The 17146-nt window shown below is 38.3% G+C and overlaps 1 protein-coding gene across 8 annotated transcripts in view; it reads left to right on the top strand.

Moving 5' to 3' along the window:
* Window positions 1-17146, top strand: part of RAD17 (RAD17 checkpoint clamp loader component) — a 31102-nt gene that overhangs the window by 4128 nt on the left and 9828 nt on the right. For 6 of the 8 annotated variants that reach the window (XM_050946118.1, XM_050946121.1, XM_050946120.1 and 3 more), the window contains 11 exons: window positions 2697-2853; window positions 3374-3510; window positions 5827-5879; window positions 5976-6101; window positions 6192-6261; window positions 6661-6772; window positions 10304-10498; window positions 13220-13305; window positions 13507-13653; window positions 14159-14305; window positions 15213-15333. In XM_050946118.1, the coding sequence (XP_050802075.1) occupies window positions 2697-2853; window positions 3374-3510; window positions 5827-5879; window positions 5976-6101; window positions 6192-6261; window positions 6661-6772; window positions 10304-10498; window positions 13220-13305; window positions 13507-13653; window positions 14159-14305; window positions 15213-15333 (1351 nt within the window). Of the gene's footprint in view, window positions 1-2696; window positions 2854-3373; window positions 3511-5826; window positions 5880-5975; window positions 6102-6191; window positions 6262-6660; window positions 6773-10303; window positions 10499-13219; window positions 13306-13506; window positions 13654-14158; window positions 14306-14720; window positions 14945-15212; window positions 15334-17146 lie in introns of those variants that run through there. The other 2 variants (XM_050946124.1, XM_050946122.1) reach the window with 2 other exon arrangements.

Below are 17146 nucleotides of genomic sequence, written 5' to 3'. Positions count from 1 at the left end.
GAAGGTCATTACACCATAAACAATGACACACATTTGAAAATATAACTTCTAATTTAAACTGCTGTGTACAGATGCTCAGAAATGCTCATCTTGCTGAAAATTTAATATCTTGGGAGTTTAATATAATGCACGAGGTAGTTGGCATTCTATTTTAATATTGAAAGGACCATTGACGTTTTAATATCGGTATAAAATTATTCTAGCAATGTAGGTGACAGTTTTACTTTTCAAACTTATCTATTCTTATATCCTTTCAGAGTCTGTATATGTCAGAGAAACAGAACTGGATTCTATTTCTCCTTCACCAACAGAATTATTTACTAACTTCTGATCAGTTTACACCTCTGCAATCCCATTGAAGGTAATGGGGTTGCAAAGATGTCATTGAAATGCTAATTTATTCAGCAGAACTTCTGTTATTGATGATATGTTAGTGTGCAGGAACTAAGCTTGAATTGTATAATGGCAGATTGATTTTTGTAGAACTAGTGCTTGTAAAAGGATGGCTTTTCTTCGTAAGCTGAGAACACTTAAGAAGAATCATTGAGACACAATTAACATGTAACCTCAGATGTTGTTTCTGGTAACTTTTCAGAAGAGAACCAAGCTATAAATGTTCTACCATTTCCTTAGAGGAAATCTCAAAATGAAATGTTTAATACTAAACTGGATGACACCCTAGACACACATACAGCTGGGGAACAATTTGACATGGTCAAGGGGATGGTCTAGAGAACCTGAAAAAGGCCCGTCCTGTTTTCCTTGTACACCCAACATTCCCACTGAAGCCAAAAGGGAGTTTTGGTAGCTCCCAGAATGGAGGACTGGGCCTCTACTAGGTAATTTTCTATCTCATTTTTAAGATTTTTCTGTGAAGGCCCATTTTAAAGCGGACTGATGTGCAGCATCCTATTGTGGGGGTCTCAAATTGTATCTCTTATTAGCAAAATCTCATTGCAAACTATGTGTTCTATAATGTAGATTATAATTTTATTTTTCAGAATTATTTCACATTTTATCTATGGTGAAGTGCTACAAGGCATGTGAACTTTCAGATTCCCTAACTATGGGCCATTTTGCTCTGTGTTTTAAAATGGCAGGTCCACACCTCCTTTCTTACCATCACAATCCAGAGAAAAATACATAGAATATATTTATGATAAACTGTCATTTCTCCTCTGTCCACTAATTATGTAGTGTGGTGAATATACAAAGTGTGAGTCAGATCATTGAGAGATAACGGACACATGCATACAAATACTTACTGATAGTCTTCACAAGGTGGAAACTGAGTGCCTGAGTCTCCAGTTCACTAGATCAGTGCTGTACCAATATATTAGAACATTAACTTGACAAAAATATTTTCAACACTGAAAATAGGACTATAAAACTTGTCATACCAGACCAGACCTGTGGTTCAACTAGTCTAGTAACCTACCTTTGCTAGCTGTAAATACTTTAGATGAAGGCAAAATAAAACCCCTTCTAAAGCACCTACTCAACTTGTTCCAGCAAAGTGTTGAAACTCAGTCTACTTTGAATTTCTCTAAAATGTAAGGTGTTGAAATTATTTATTAATATGGAACATCACCAAACATCAATTTAACAATAAATTCCTTTAATAAATCCAAAGGCCAAATGTTACTTTATGTAGTTGCTTTTAAACATGTCTAAAAAGCTTAAATAATAAAGATTACTACATCCAAATATTAACAAAACATTTATATGCATTTGATCAAGATATTCACAAATAGGCTAGACCCAAGGGTCTTAGACCCATTTTTGGTCTGCTCCAATATGGGGAAGCGGGTATGAGCAATGAACTCTTTAAGAGTTTATTTTTTATACTCTCTAACAAATAAGTGATGTCATTGCCAATTACTGACTTCAGCTAAAAATCAATTGGAGACAGTTCACCCTTATTTCTAGTATTAATCCAGATAAGATATACAATCTCCTTTTTTCCCGAAGGCCTTTCCTCCCCTCCTTCTTGGTGTGAAACAGTTTTTCAGTTGCACCTGGGATTACATGGGCTTTAACACTGATGTGAGAGTTGGGTAAAAGCCATGTTGGCTCGTTTTAAGACAGGTCTCTTTCTGTGATTTTAAAATCATCTGCAGTCACTGCTGGCCATCAGAGGTCTTTTTATAAATTTCCCCTTATCTCATTAGCTATTTGTTGAACCAGAGATGTGCTCCCTATTTTATTCCTTCTGGCCTCATCACTTTTTTATTTTCAAGGCATTCCTTCTACTTGCTAATCAGGGCCTTTCTTTACAACACACACATTTCCTTAACCAAACTTAAGCTAACTTTAATTCTTTAATTTTATACTTATCCTACATAAGATAAAACAATTTAAAATTGTTGTGTTGGTGTGTTCTGTTGGGTTTTTTTTTTTTTGTCATTCGTGTTAGAACCTTTACTACGTGGCCAGATCTACTTACGTTCTGCGTTGTGATCCTTTAGCATCCCTTGTGTACCCGTGAGAAGTCATTTAGACTTAGAGTGGATCTCAATGTAGAATCAAGGCTTAAATATCGTACGCAGTGGTGTATAAAACTAACATTTTCCCATTTTAAAAATCAGGTTTTTAATAGAGCAATAATACAATACTCCAAAAGAACAGAAACCTTAACCCAGCATTTCTCCTCTGTCACATTTGAGTCTTGGCTTATAGTGCTCTTTTTGTTATAGGGTGGCTCTGTTTTAGTGTTAACTGGACCCCCCGGTTGTGGAAAGTCTACAACTATACAAATATTAGCAAAGGAACTTCATGTTCAGGTGCAAGAATGGACAAATCCAATATCTCTAGACTTTAGGAAAGAAGATTTCAAGGATGCTTTTAACTATGGTAATTTCCCCACAGTTATTTTTAAAGTTTCTTAACTGTAAAGATTTTTAACATCTAAAAACCATTGAATAAGGAATAACTTTAAATTTCTTTCTGAGAGATTTGATGCTAGAAAATATACTTGGCAAAAAGATTGTTTTATGTATTTGTTTGATGTGCAATGTCAAATTAAAGTCAAAATGCAATGTTCTGGTTTTTAGTTTTCATTTGAAATGTGAATTTGTTTTTTTAAAAGGACTGTTCACCTGGTGGGTGAAATTCACTTCAGTTTAGAGGGTCTATATAATGTCCCCAGCACTACGTAAATCCTATAAGTGAGACTTAAATGTGTCAGAGGGCCTTTGGCAGACCCGTTGCAATGGAGTTGACTTTATCCTTTAAAAAGAGTTTTGGAACATATTTGACAGTAGACTGTTAAATAGTCATTAAGAGGAAATATCAAGGGGATATGATGGCTCTTGTATGTATTTATAATATTTGATATAATATGGGACACTTTTTAATGAATTTTCCTCTTCAGAATCAAGTTTTCAGATGCTTCCCAGTCAAGCCCAGACTGTTCTCTTTCAAGACTTTCTGTTAAGAGCAAATAAGTATAATAAACTTCAGATGCTAGGGGAATCCACAGAGGCTGATGATAAACTTATTCTTATTGAAGTAAGTAAAAACTCTTGAAATTGTTATTTACTTGTATTACCATAGGACCTAGAAGTCCTCATCAAGGACCAGGAGCTCCTTGTGTTAGGTGCTGGAGTACAAACAGAGGACAAAAAAGACTCTCGCTTACCCCAGAGAGCTTACATTCTAAGTATGGGACAGGAGATAAAAGATGATTGAGTACAAATGATACAAAGAAACACTAAAACAGCATTGGTCAGGGTGAAAGTTGTGGTCCCAGCACATTAGCATCCTAACCATTGTCATGTTTTTGTAGACATCACAGCAGAGAGGATGGAGGAGGATAATGAGGGAGGTTTATGGGAGCTTCTCCCAAGCATGAGGGGCAGTATGGGAGGAAGCACGAAGCTGCTTGTTTGAAAATTTAACAGGGGGTCATGGACATCTTTGACATCAGTGGCCAATTGAAGGCAAGAGTCAACGTGTTGACAGTGAATGAGCGATATGTAGGATAGGAATAGGCTACCAGAGCCTTGAAAACGAAGACAAGTAGCTTATGTTTGATGCAATAGAGGAGGAGGAGCTAGTGGAGGGATACAAAGAGAGAGGAGACATGGTCAAAGCAACAAGATATGAAAATGGTCTTTGCAGCAGCATTCTGAATGGAAATGAGTGGGGCAAAATTGTATTTGTGAAGGTCAGTATAAAATATATTGCAGTAATCGAGTTAGGAGATGAGCACCTGGATGATAGTTTTAGCTGCATGGGTGGTTATGATAGGATGTGATGAGATTATCGGCCTGAGTGACAGGCAGAATGGTGGTGTTGTCCACAGTAATTGAGAGGGAAGATTTGGGGCAGGGCCGGCTCCAGGCACCAGCTTCAAGCAGGTGCTTGGGGCTGCCACTTTGGAGTGGGGCAGTACTTTCAGCTATTTGGCCACAATTCGGTGGAGGGTCCCTCACTCCTGCTCGGAGCGAAGGACTTCCCTCTGAATTGCTACAGATCGCGATCGTGGCTTTTTTTTTTCTTTTTTTTTTTTGGCTGTTTGAGGCAGCAAAACCCCTGGAGCCGGCCCTGACTTGGGGGGAGGAGAAGATTAAAGGGCCCTGTTTTAGCTGTGCTGATTTGAAGCTGATGAGTAGACATCTGTGAGGAGATGTTAGAGCGACAGGCTGAGATATTAGTTAGGGCAGAGAGGTGAAACTGAGTGGTCAGCATAGAGAAAGAGTTGAGCTGAATTTGTGTTTGCAATGAGATTATCAAGAGAAAAAGTGTAGAGGGAAGAGACAGGGACCAAGGACAGATGTGTATGGAACCCCCACAGAAATCTAGAGGGGGATGAGGAGATTTCTCTGAAGGAGCTATTAGAGAGGTAGGAGAAAAACCAGAAAAGGAAGCCAAGGACAGGCAAGATTTCAAGAGGAGCATAGCTGACTGTGTCAGAGGTGGTTGACAGGTCTAGAAGGATGAAGATTGCAGTGCAAAGGGTGGAAGCTGGGTTGGCACAAGTCTAAGATGGAATTGGAGGACAGGAGCTCCAGACAGTGATTGTGTTCAATTAATTTAGAGATGGAAGAGGAAAGGGGCAAGGGGAAGTAGCTGGAAAAAAATTCCACCTTTGGCCACACTTGCTTAAGATGGGAGAGTCTGAAGCATACTTGAATTGTGAAGGTGAAGAGCCAGAGAGGGTGGAGAGAGGTTAAGGAGAAAAGTAAGGAAGGGGTGAGAGTGGGTGGATGTAAGGGAGATCAGCAAATGGGAGGGGGAAAACTGAGGGGTTAGAGAAGAAAAACAGATAAGAAACTTCTGGTCATAGGAGGGGAAGGAAAGATAAGATGAAGAGATGGAGAAAGTTACTTCATATTTGTCAGTTTTCTCTTGGAAGAAATTGAGATCCCGTGCAGGGAGAAGTGGAGGCACAAGGAGGCATGGGTTTGAGGAGTGAGTCTAAGGCAACAAAAGGGTGCTATTGAAAGCTGTGATTCATTATCATTTACATTTACTTGGTAAACATATTAAATATTTGTATTCTTAATTTAAAAAAAAACCACATATATATACACACACACATATTTTTGGAAAGCAGGGAAATTTTCAGGCTTCTTAATCCATAATAAAGGGGAAAAAGGGCACAGAACCATTATTTTCTTCTGCTGCTCTGTTCCTATATTAAGTTTATTTGAAAAATTATTTAACTAGACATTTATGCAGCTTATCTAACCACATGTTGAATTTTGCTTGAAGCCAGTGTGGACTGGAGAAAAACTGTCTGTTTTCATAGAGGGCTTTAACTTTCAGTCCACAAGCAGAACAGATACACTTGAATTACAATACTTCATTTGTTTTCACTAGGATATGCCTAACCAGTTTTATCGTGACCGTGACAGTTTACACGAGATTCTGAGGTGAGTTGTAAGTAATCTGCTTGTGGGCTAAAATCCTTAACAACTGCCAGTAAACTAGAGTTTGTGACCCTTGTTATGCTTATTTTGTGTTTTTAGGAGGTTTGTGCGGACAAGTAGATGTCCCCTTGTATTTATAATCTCAGACAGTCTCAGTGGAGACAGCAACCAAAAGTTATTATTTCCAAAGGAAATTCAGGAAGAACTGTGTATATCTAGTATTAGGTAAGAGATCATTCACTGCATAAAATTAACCAGAAAGTTAAGTGTAGAACCAGTAGTTTTCATTGAACTTTTTCTTATTGAATTTGATAGTTTTAACCCTGTGGCTCCAACAATGATGATGAAAGTTCTTAATCGAATAGCTACAGCAGAAGCAAGTATGGTAAGGCATCAAAAACTGCTTGACTTCCACATGTTGCTAGGATCACAGCAAAACATTTCAAGCTGTTAAAGCTAGAGTATTAGTTTTTGATCATGTTGTGGTTTCATCCCTGTGTTGTTGTAATCCAGGGATCAAACTTTTGAAAGTGGCTTGTTTGCCAGAAGTAGTGACTTTGGATTCAAAGAGAAGAGTCTGATCTAATTGCTGAGATGACTTTTGAAAATTCTTCTGTATGCTACAAAAAGCACCTGCTAAAGCATATGAAGCCAATTATTTTCACGATGGTGATATTGTAGATGGACTCCACACTGGCAGTAATAGTAGGCCTTGGGTGTGCATTAAAAATTTGAAAGTTGTTTTTACTTCAGATATTGCAATTATTTTTGCTTTATTTTTTAGAATGGAGAAAAATTTGCTGTCCCAGATAAAACCTCTTTAGAGTTGATTTGTAAAGGCTGTTCAGGTGATATTAGAAGTGCAATAAACAGTCTTCAGTTTTCATCTTTGAAAGGTAAATATATAGAACTTTCTCATCAATTCTGTGGCAGAGACTTCTTTTTTTTAAACCCAATTATGCCAACCTTGCAGAAAACCCTCTCCAGATGCACATAGCCAGCAGGGATAGGAGGGAGGAATTATTTTAATACTGTGATTGAGTGTCTTAGATGCCTTACCTTAATATTAGCATAAGAGCAAGAACTTTTCTTAATATTAGCCAACTAGATTTAGAGTTAATACATAGCTTTGGAGGAGAGAAGGTGGGGGTTAAGATTTTTAAATTATTATGCTCTTCTATCTGACTCTTGATGTGCTTTCCTTTTGTTTATGATTTTACCAAGCAGAGCTTTCATGACACACTACTTAATCTGGAAACAGATGTTTTCCCATGCCCAGAGCGCAGTTCTCACTCACTCCTGTATCCCAACAGCCCTGCTCAACTGGCCAGGAGAGGGAGATGGAGAGAGTGATGAGGGGGGAAAGAGGAGGAGTAGGCAGGACTTCAAAGGAAAGAGGCGGAGCAGGGGGCATGGCCTCAACAAAAGAGGCAGAGCAGGGTTCAGAGACGTTCCAACGCTCAGTGTGTGGTTTTCACACATTAGAAAGTTGGCCACCTTAGCTGCTCCCCACTCAGAGGGTGATCAAATAATCCTTCAATGTCCAGTCTTTTGCTAGCTGAGGGAGGGCAATACTAGACCTGACTTAAGCTAAGGATTGCCAAGTTTTATTTTAAATATGCCATTTACTTAAAGGAGAGAACTTCCAGGAAGTAATGTACTACTTTCTGCTGCACACTTCATGTAAAATGAAAATTTGTACTTAAAGGAGATCCAAATATATATTTCCAAATCTCAGTGGAAACTCTGAAACTGATTAGAATTTTTGAAGATCTCTCACACACATGCAAAATATGACCTGGGCATTGTAAAAGTGAAAATTTAGGAGTTGTGGTTCACTTTAAATCAATAGATGGTGAATACATAATCCTTCAAATTAAAAATATAGGTGCTGGCTTGGTAGTCAAGAGGTGGTTTATCTGAATAGAATAAACATAATGATAGGCCAAACTTGAAGAAGATACCTGTGTGAGCTTGAAAGCTTGTGTCTCACACCAACAGAACTTGGTCCAATGAAAGATATCTCAGCCACTTTGTCTTTGGAGTAACAGAGTTGTCACAGTCTGTTCGATTATTTCCTACCATCTCAAATTTAAAATGCATGTCGCTTTATGTGTGTTCAGTGACAGTGATGGGGCAGTCAGAGCTACAGCAAATGCCACAAGTTGCGATTTTTCAAAAGCTCTCTGCGTTGGAGGCCAATGTTGAATGCTTTAGAAATTCCCTCCCATAACAAACAAAAGAAATGTGATAGTTCAGGGTTTAGTGCACATTAATTTGTTTTTGTTAATTTTACTTTCAGAAGGATTTGCATAATATCTTAAACATTTGATTTTGTAATTTTGTTTCTAGATTGATAACTCAAGAGTTTAAATATCCTATTTCCCCTTCTGGATGATATTGATTTTCATATTAAGAGTTAATGGTTTTGCCTCTAATATATTCAGTTTGTGTCCGTTTCTAGTGGTTTGTATAAAGTGTATACATTTTTACAGGAAAAAAACTCCACTGAATATAAGGAAGGCGGGAAAGTAATTTTTCAGTGTAAAGTTATCCTTATTTTTACCAGCTAACAGTCTGAGATTAGTAATGTACCAGTAAGTGGGTGGTGCTAAGTATTTGGAGAGTACCAGAAAAATGTCACTTAAGTTCTGGGATTCACTAATAGACTGCAAGAGTTGGTGCTGAAATATGTACTGCAGGTTATTTGAATCTTAAAATTACAAGCTAATGTGTATGTATATAAAACTTCAAATGCAATGGACTCTGTCTACAAATATACTTTTATGAAAAAACGAGAGAGGGTTACAAAGAGAACTTTGGACAAATGGCAGAAAATCTGGCACAAGGAATGACAACTTCTGTTTGTTGTTCAGTACAAGAAAAGTACTTGAGTCCTTTATCAAAGGTATCCCAGACTAGTGATTATATAGTTTCATTAATCCCTGTTGTAGAGAATATGAAGAGAAGAGCAATTGTTTGTATTTAGTGGGAATTTTTCAACCATTCAGGTATACTGGCTTAAAATTAGATTGAACAGATAACAGCCCTTCAGTAACTTTACAGGAACTACAGCTCCACATTAGACTCTTCATGGCATCCAGAATTCTGTAACAAATTATTGTAGCAGAAAACATATCATACCCATATTTGGAATAATACAGTTTAAGTAATAGTAATGGAGATATTGGTACACCTGGAAAAAAATAGACAAGAGACAGCAGATAAATAAATATAAATCTGGCTCTCCTTTATTGTTTGGATACAGAATGTTCACCTGCCACCAAACTGAATCATCTATGCAACTCTTCAGTATTAGGGAATTTGAATAAGGCAGGGGTGGCCACCCTGTGGCTCCATAGTCGCATGCAGTTCCTCAGAAGTTAATATGCAGCTCCTTGTATAGGCACCGATTCTGGGGCTGGAGCTACAGGTGACAACTTTTCAATATGTGGGGGGTGCTCACTGCTCAACCCCTGTCTCTGCCATAGGCCCTGCCCCCACTCCACCCCTTTCTGCCCGCTTCCCTGAGCCTGTCATGCCCTCGCTTCTCTCCCCTGCCCCCGAGCCTCCTGAACACCACAAAACAGCTAACCAGGAGGCGCTGGGAGCAGTGGAGCAGTGAGGTGGAGCTGGTGGAGGGCCGCTGACATTACTGTGGCTCTTTGGCAATGTACATTGGTAAATTCTGGCTCCTTCTCAGGTTGGCTAGCCCTGGAATAAAGAGTTTCTTTTGTTTTGTTTTTTGTTTTTTAAATGGTTCAGGTCACTGCAGAAGCAGTAGACTGTTGGAAGATGCACCGAAACGACGGAGTCATTCAAAGAGTCAATCTCTGTCTCTGTTTTCCTTTCCCCCTCCTCCTCCCAGTTGGACTCGGATATTACACAGAAGCTTCATATGTATGATACATTGATAACTGAACAGAATGTGACCGACCCATTGCAAATATGATTCCTGTGACATGTTAACAAGAAGATAATGTCAAATAGTGTGTCTGGAAGGGATTTTGTGCTTGTTCATATATGTGAAAGGTTCTAGTAAAATAATTACCAAAAAAGCAAGCTAGGTGACTTGGGCACATTTTTCAAAACTTTAGTAAGTTTGAGTGTTTAGTTTTTGAGGGGGCATCCATCTTGACACTGAAACAAGCCTTTTGTCACTTCAGTATTAGCTTAAAGTATAAATATGGAACAGGACACTAACTTAAGTGCATATATCCATCAGAGTAAATGAACTTGGTACTTGTGTCCATTACTTATTAATAAATAGAAAACACATTAAAATCTGTGAAATAGATGAAAATCCATCACTCAATAAATAAGAGGGTTAATATAGTTCTAAAAAGTGACTCTTCAGGAGCTCTCCCTTTTTTTCACTAATGTTAGTACCTGCTTTATTCTAGTTGTTTTGTTGCTTTGATTGTTAGAGTACTCATCAGAGAACAACTTGTGGTCAAGGAAAAAAGGGAATTCTACGTTAAAAAGTAATACAGAAGCATCCAGAACCAAGAAGAAAAAGAGAGCTGATAAGACCTTAGAAAACCAGGAGATACAAGCTATTGGTGGCAAAGATGCCTCCATCTTTCTTTTCCATGCTTTGGGGAAAATACTTTACTGCAAAAGTAAGAGGACTTTATTTACCCATTATTCATTGTCTAAATGAGAAACAATTAATGATCTGTAGATGGTCACTGGATTTGCGAAACTATTTCTTAGAATTATCTGAAACTCTTCTGTTGGTTTAATCATTAGTGATCGTGTAAAGAGGTTAGCCGTTGCCAACAGCAATTTGCTTCTCATAGCTTGGACTGTCATTGGCTATACACATCCAATGTGTAAATTATGCACACTTCAGAAAAGCTTTTCTGTGTGAATATACTAAAATTACATGGTTATAATTCCATCCAGTGATTCAGATGTCATCATAAGCCATGAGGGATAATTGGGATGTGTAGCCTTCAGAACTCTGTGATGAGATAGTTGCCTTGTAATATAACAGGAGTGGCCAACCTGTGGTTCCGGAGCCACATGCGGCTCTTCTGAAGTTAAATATGAGGCTCCTTGTATAGGCACTGACTCCAGAGCTAGAGCTACAGATGCCAACTTTCCAACGTGCCGGGGGGATAGGGGGGTGCTCGCTGCTCAACCCCTGGCCGTGCCCACACTCCACCCCTTCCCACCCTCTCCCCTGAACCTGCCATGCCCTCGCTCCTCCTCCTTCCCCTCCCTCCCCCACCTCTTGCATGCCACAAAACAGCTGATCAGGAGGCACTGGGAGCAGGAGGGCGGTGGAGCTGATGTATTACTGTGGCTCTTTGGCAATGTAAATTGGTAAATTCCGGGTCCTGCTCAGGTTGAAAACTACTTTTTCATGTGATATAAGATGTGGAGGTGTGCTCCTTGTAGTGTCTCCATGTCCTCTTAATGCTGCCTCAATTTCCCTACTCCTACCGAAGGATCCTAGTACCTTCAATCCACTGTTATTTCCCTGACACTTATACTATTGCTGCTACCTTTCCCTTCCCACCTCTCTTCCCCTTGGCTCTTGCCTGCTACCTTTCCCTTCCCATTTTAAGGATTAAGTTTGCTGCTACTTCTCTGGGCTGTTACCCTTTTCCCTCGTTACTTTTTCTGCCTTACTACTATTGAGGCTTTTGCTTTCTATACGTGCAATCTCACTCAAACTTACTTTCTTTTCAATCTCTGCACTTAAACACTCACTGGTCTTCGCTTTTTTGCTAACCACTACAGTTCCCTGCTGTTGGAGTAGCTTTCCTTTACTCTTATGGTGGCTCCTCTTTAACCTTCATGGGAGCAGCTTTGCCTCTTGCTCATCTGTTGGAGTAGTTTGTCTACTGACATGGCAGATTGGTTTGACATACCATTTTTAAAAATCTATAATTTAGTTGTTTATTTAACACTTTTATACTGGGTACCTCCTAGAGATCTAATTGGTCAGAGCCCAGTTCTGCTAGGTGCTGTACAGACATAGAAAACCAAGTCCCTGTCCAAAGGGATTATGAGAAAATGATGAGAGGAAAGAAAATACTTTCTACAAGTGGTTGATGACATCATAATTAACCCATAATGAGGGCTGTCAAGCGATAAAAAAAAAAATAAATAAAATGCATGATTAATCGTGCTGTTAATAGAAATCCACAAATATTTAAATAAATTGCAGTTTTCTACATATATTGATTTCAGTTACAACACAGAGTACAAACTGTACAGTGCTCACTTTGTTTATTTTTATTAAAAATATTTGGACTGTAAAAACAAGTGGTGTATTTAAATTCACTTAATACAAGTCCTGTAGTACAATCTCTTTCTCTTTATCATTAAAGTTGAATTTACAAATGTAGAATTATGTACAAAAAAAACTGCACTCAAAAATAAAACAGTGTCAAACTTTAGAGCCTACAAGTCTACTCAGTCCTACTTCTTGTCTGAGCAACTGATTGAACATTTATAAATTGCACTTTCACAATAGATTGCACTACAGTACTTGTGCAACGTGAATTGAAAAATACTATATCATTTTTACAGTGCAAATATTTCTAATCATAAATATAAAGTGAGCACTGTACACTTTATATTCTGTCTTGTAATTTAAATCAATATAGTTGAAAATGTAGAAAAAATGCATAAATATTCTAATAAATTTCAACTGGTATTCTATTGTTTAACAGTGTGATTAAAATTGTGATTAATCGTGATTAATATTTTGAGTTAATCATGTGAGTTAACTGATTAATCAACAGCCTTACCCATAATATAACTAATTAACCTATACTACACAGTCAGCAATATGGATCTAAGCAATAATAGATCAAGCATTTCCTGGCAATTAAAGCCAATGATTCTTGGTGATTAGTTCCAGGAAATACCTGATGAAGAAGAGGCCATTGTTACTATAAATCATGAAAGTGTGAAGCAAATATAATCTTGTTTAGATGCTAAAGCTAACAGTTGTACTGCCTGTTACCATGGATACATTACATTTACAGAACTATGGCCTAATTCACTAAAAACGTAAGGTGATGCAGCTCTGCTTTTGTCAGCAGTGACTTTGGCTCTAGACTTTTCCTAGCAATTTAAGAATCAACACAGTAACCAATGGGAAAATAAGACTTCATTCTCAGTGTTCTAATAAACTGATAATTGCATCTTATTATCATTATACATAGCTAGCATTACCCCCACCCCTTCTTTCCCACCGTAAGCTTAAATATGAAGATGAGGCTTGATTTTTTATTCCTGATTTTTTGTTAATGTTCAGTACAAACATAAAAATAATGCTATGTTTAATATTAAAGACTGTGGCATATTTAAATTGCTTATAGGAGAACCACTATCTGATTCAGAATTTCCTCGGCTACCGTCTCATCTATCTGAATATGAAAGAGACATCTTACTTGTCCACCCTGAGGTAAATGCCTTTATTAATCATTTGATACCCGTTAATAAGACTTACAGGTATTTATGCAATTTGATGGACACAGCAGTTTTGTCATTTACTGTGTGAATAATTATAAATAAAATAGATGTATTAACATTACATAACACTTCTTTTTGTGCAGAACATAGACTAATTTGTGGTTGTTGTTTTTTGTTTTTTTTAATTAACTAGGATATTGTAGAAAAGTCACACATGCCTGGGGACCTCTTTAATTTATATCTTCACCAAAACTATGTAGATTTTTTCACGGATATAGATGATGTTGTGAGAGCCAGTGAATACTTGAGTACTGCTGACTTCCTCTGTAGTAACTGGAATGTAAGTTTGATACATTTTCGCTCTTAATTTTCATATCCTGCAGCCACATATCTATGCATTCTTACTGATTTATAGTAAAAGAAAACAATGTAGGTTTTTACCATTTATAAACATTTTAGTTTATCTACAGCTATGCAAGTCTAACTCTCCTGAAAGTGTAGGCATAATTGTTACTGCATCCTAAACTATGTGTACATTTTAACGAACTGTACACATTTTTGTATGCTTTGTATTAATATTTCCCACAACATACAATAGTGTGTACAAAATACTTGCCAGAAGTGCTGTCCTTTTCGGGTTATGGTGAATACATATTAAAAATTTGGTTCAGAGAATATGCCTTTTACATGAAATAACTAAGCCAGTTAATGCTTTTATCCTTTAACGAGTGTTCCAAACATGGATGAGTAGCTGCACATTTACAGCAATATTTGCTCACCTTTATAAACTTACACACTGACTCTGCAAAAATTCACAATTTGCATAATGTCATGTTTTGTTTTAGTCACGCCTAACACTCAGGGAATACAGTGCATCTGTGGCCACAAGAGGTGTGATACATTCAAATACCGCTAGAGCCTTTGCCCATTGCCAAGGAGGAATGGGTTTTCGGCCTTTTCATAAACCCCAGTGGTTCCTAATCAGTAAAAAGGTAAATACTTCACATTTAAGGTACTTTTGTTTAAATTTGGAAATTTAACTGCTATGGTTTATAGTGTTGTTTCCGGGACTATTCATGTTAGAAACAATATATTAAACACCTTTTTTTTTTTTTTTAAATCAGTTTTCAGATATAGACTTAAACTTATTTTCTACTAATTAGAAAATAACTAGGGGTCCCAGAAAACAGACTATTTTACACCCAAAATTAAGAGATTGTACTACAGGATTTCTGAGATCCTTGAAATTCTAGTTAATACAGTACAAAATTAGTGAAAAAAATATAATGAAGTGTGTTGTAAATGAAATCAAACTCATGCCCCTTAAATCATCTTAGTCTGATTTGTAAGGTGGACAATTATTGATTCCCTTACTATTGCCTTGCCTTATGTGTTTGTGATCAACAGCTCAACTATAAGATTACAAAGCTCTTGGAAAGAAATTGTACTTCATTTAAAAGGTGCCTTATTCTGTGTGGAAAGCCTGACTGAAGCATCCTATAATTCAATTATAAGAATCCTCAGGAAAATTGCAAGAGAAACACAAGACAAATTGGAAGGAAATAAATTTAATGTTGAAGTTTTTTGGTTTTGTCTTTTAATTAAACCTGGTTGCTTATCTTTTGTCTGAATCCTCACCCCTTAATGGCTGTTTGAAGAACAATCCACTAGGCAAGGGCAAGGCTTATTATGCTGTTTTGTATGATGTGGAATGTTTGGGTGAACATTCATTACAGCTTTTAACATATCATAGTAACTTACATAATTATACTGACAAAATAACAGAGCCAAAAAATGGATTTTTTGGTTTCTTTGGAGCTTAATTAAGCTTTCAGGTACTATGTTTTTTCACTTGCGGTATTTTGTTTTTTGTTCCCTCCCCCCCCCCCCCCCCCATAGTATCAAGAAAACTGTCTCGCTGCAAAATCTCTGTTTTCAAGTTTCTGTTTACCACCTTTATGCCTTCAAACCCAGTTGTTGCCTTTTCTTGCCATGCTGACAAATCCAATGAGAAACCAAGGTAGTGTAAACATAAGGTTTTGGGGGTTTTTTTGTTTTGTTTTTTTTTAATTAAAAAAAATTTAAATTTCTATCCATAATACATATGAAAGGTCCTTGTGAGCTAAAATCACAATGTTGTCTAGATAAGAAAACAGCACATTTGTGGAATAAATATCGTGTTGCCTCTATATAAATCCATGGCATGCCCACATCTTGAATACTGTGTGCAGAGGTGGTCACCCCATCTCAAAAAAGATGTATTGGAATTGGAAAAGGTTCAGAAAAGGGCAACAAAAATTATTAGGAGTATGGAATGACTTCTGTATGAGGAGAGATTAATAAGACTGGGACTTCTCAGTTTGGAAAAGAGACTGCTAAGGGGAGATATGATTGAAGTCTATAAAATTATGACTGGTGTGGAGAAAGTAAATAAGGAAGTGTTGTTTACTCCTTCTCATAACACAAGAACTAAGGGTCACAAAATGAAATTAATAGGCAGCAGATTTAAAACAAAGAGAGAAGTATTTCTCCACACAATGCACAGTCAATGTGTGGAACTCCTTGCCAGAGGATGTCGTGAAGGCCAAGACCATAACAGGGTTCAAAAAAGAACTGGATAAATTCATGGAGGATAAGTTCATCAGTGGCTATTAACCAGGATGGGCAGGAATGGTGTCCCTAGCCTCTGTTTGCCAGAAGCTCGGAATGAGCGACAGGGGATGGACCACTTGATTATCTGTTCTGTTCGTTTCCTCGGGGGCAGCTGGCACTGGCCACTGTCGGAAGATAGGATTCTGGGCTAGATGGATCTTTTTCTGACCCAGTAGGGATATTCTTATGTTCTTTATGTTCATATAGCAACAAAACTTTATATTAGAAGCTTGATTCCAATATACTTCCCCATGTGAGTAGGTGGTTATAGCTATATCTCAAATGTTCTTAAATGACAGGACAGTTGGGTCTGTTTCTTGTGCTGAGGGAATGCACATATCCATAAACAAGGTGGTTCATTTGAGCAGGAGTTCTTCAAGTGATTGATCATGTGTATTCCACAATAGGTGTGCATGCTTGCCACGTGCACTGATGTTGGAAGTTTTTCCCCTAGCAACCCCTGGAGTGGTGCCTCCATTGTGCGGTATAAGGGGCGCTGCATGCTCCCCCCCCCCCCCCCGACCCTCAGTTCCTTCTTGTGAAGGTGCTTTGGAACTGCTCTGCCTCAGCTTTATTGTAGCTCGTCCCCAGAACTCTTGTTCATTCAGTGTATGGTACCTGTAGTTAGTAGTTTGATTAGTTTTAGTTTAGTTTAGCTAGTGCGCCCGGGCATGCACCGCGCCCTGGGTTTTAAGGCGTGCGACACTTGTAGGCGACCAGTGCCAGTGAGTGATCCGCATGTGGACTGTTTATGCTGTTTGGATGAAATCCATCTCAGTGATTGTTGCAAGAGTTGCAAGTTGTTTAAGCCTCGGACCGAGAGAGAGAAACATTAGACTCTGGACCATCCTAATGGAGTTGATGTCGACCCCAACTCTGGTGCGCCGCTCCAAGTTGGCACCGGGGACCACGGTGTTGGTGCGTGGCAACCTTTTTCTCCTCCCCCCCCCCGGCACCATCTGCCAGTTGGCACAGCTCCCCGTCCATAGGGCATGCCAGGAAGGCTAAGAAGAGGCCATGTCTGCCACGGCATGGGAATAAAACGGGCGGAGAGGCTACACCCATGTTGGGCAGTCCTCGGTCCCCATCGACCTCCAGGCCTCCGACTCAAGTCAAGCAGAATAGCCCGGCCCATTCCTTATTCGGAGAAGGCTTCCCTGGATGTGCGGATCCCCTCCACA

This window comes from Gopherus flavomarginatus, chromosome 3 (assembly GCF_025201925.1).
Source record: "Gopherus flavomarginatus isolate rGopFla2 chromosome 3, rGopFla2.mat.asm, whole genome shotgun sequence".
NCBI classification, from domain to species: Eukaryota; Metazoa; Chordata; order Testudines; family Testudinidae; genus Gopherus; species Gopherus flavomarginatus.
The sequence above is the reverse complement of the archived record's forward strand: the minus strand, read 5'-3'. Positions and strand labels throughout refer to the sequence as shown.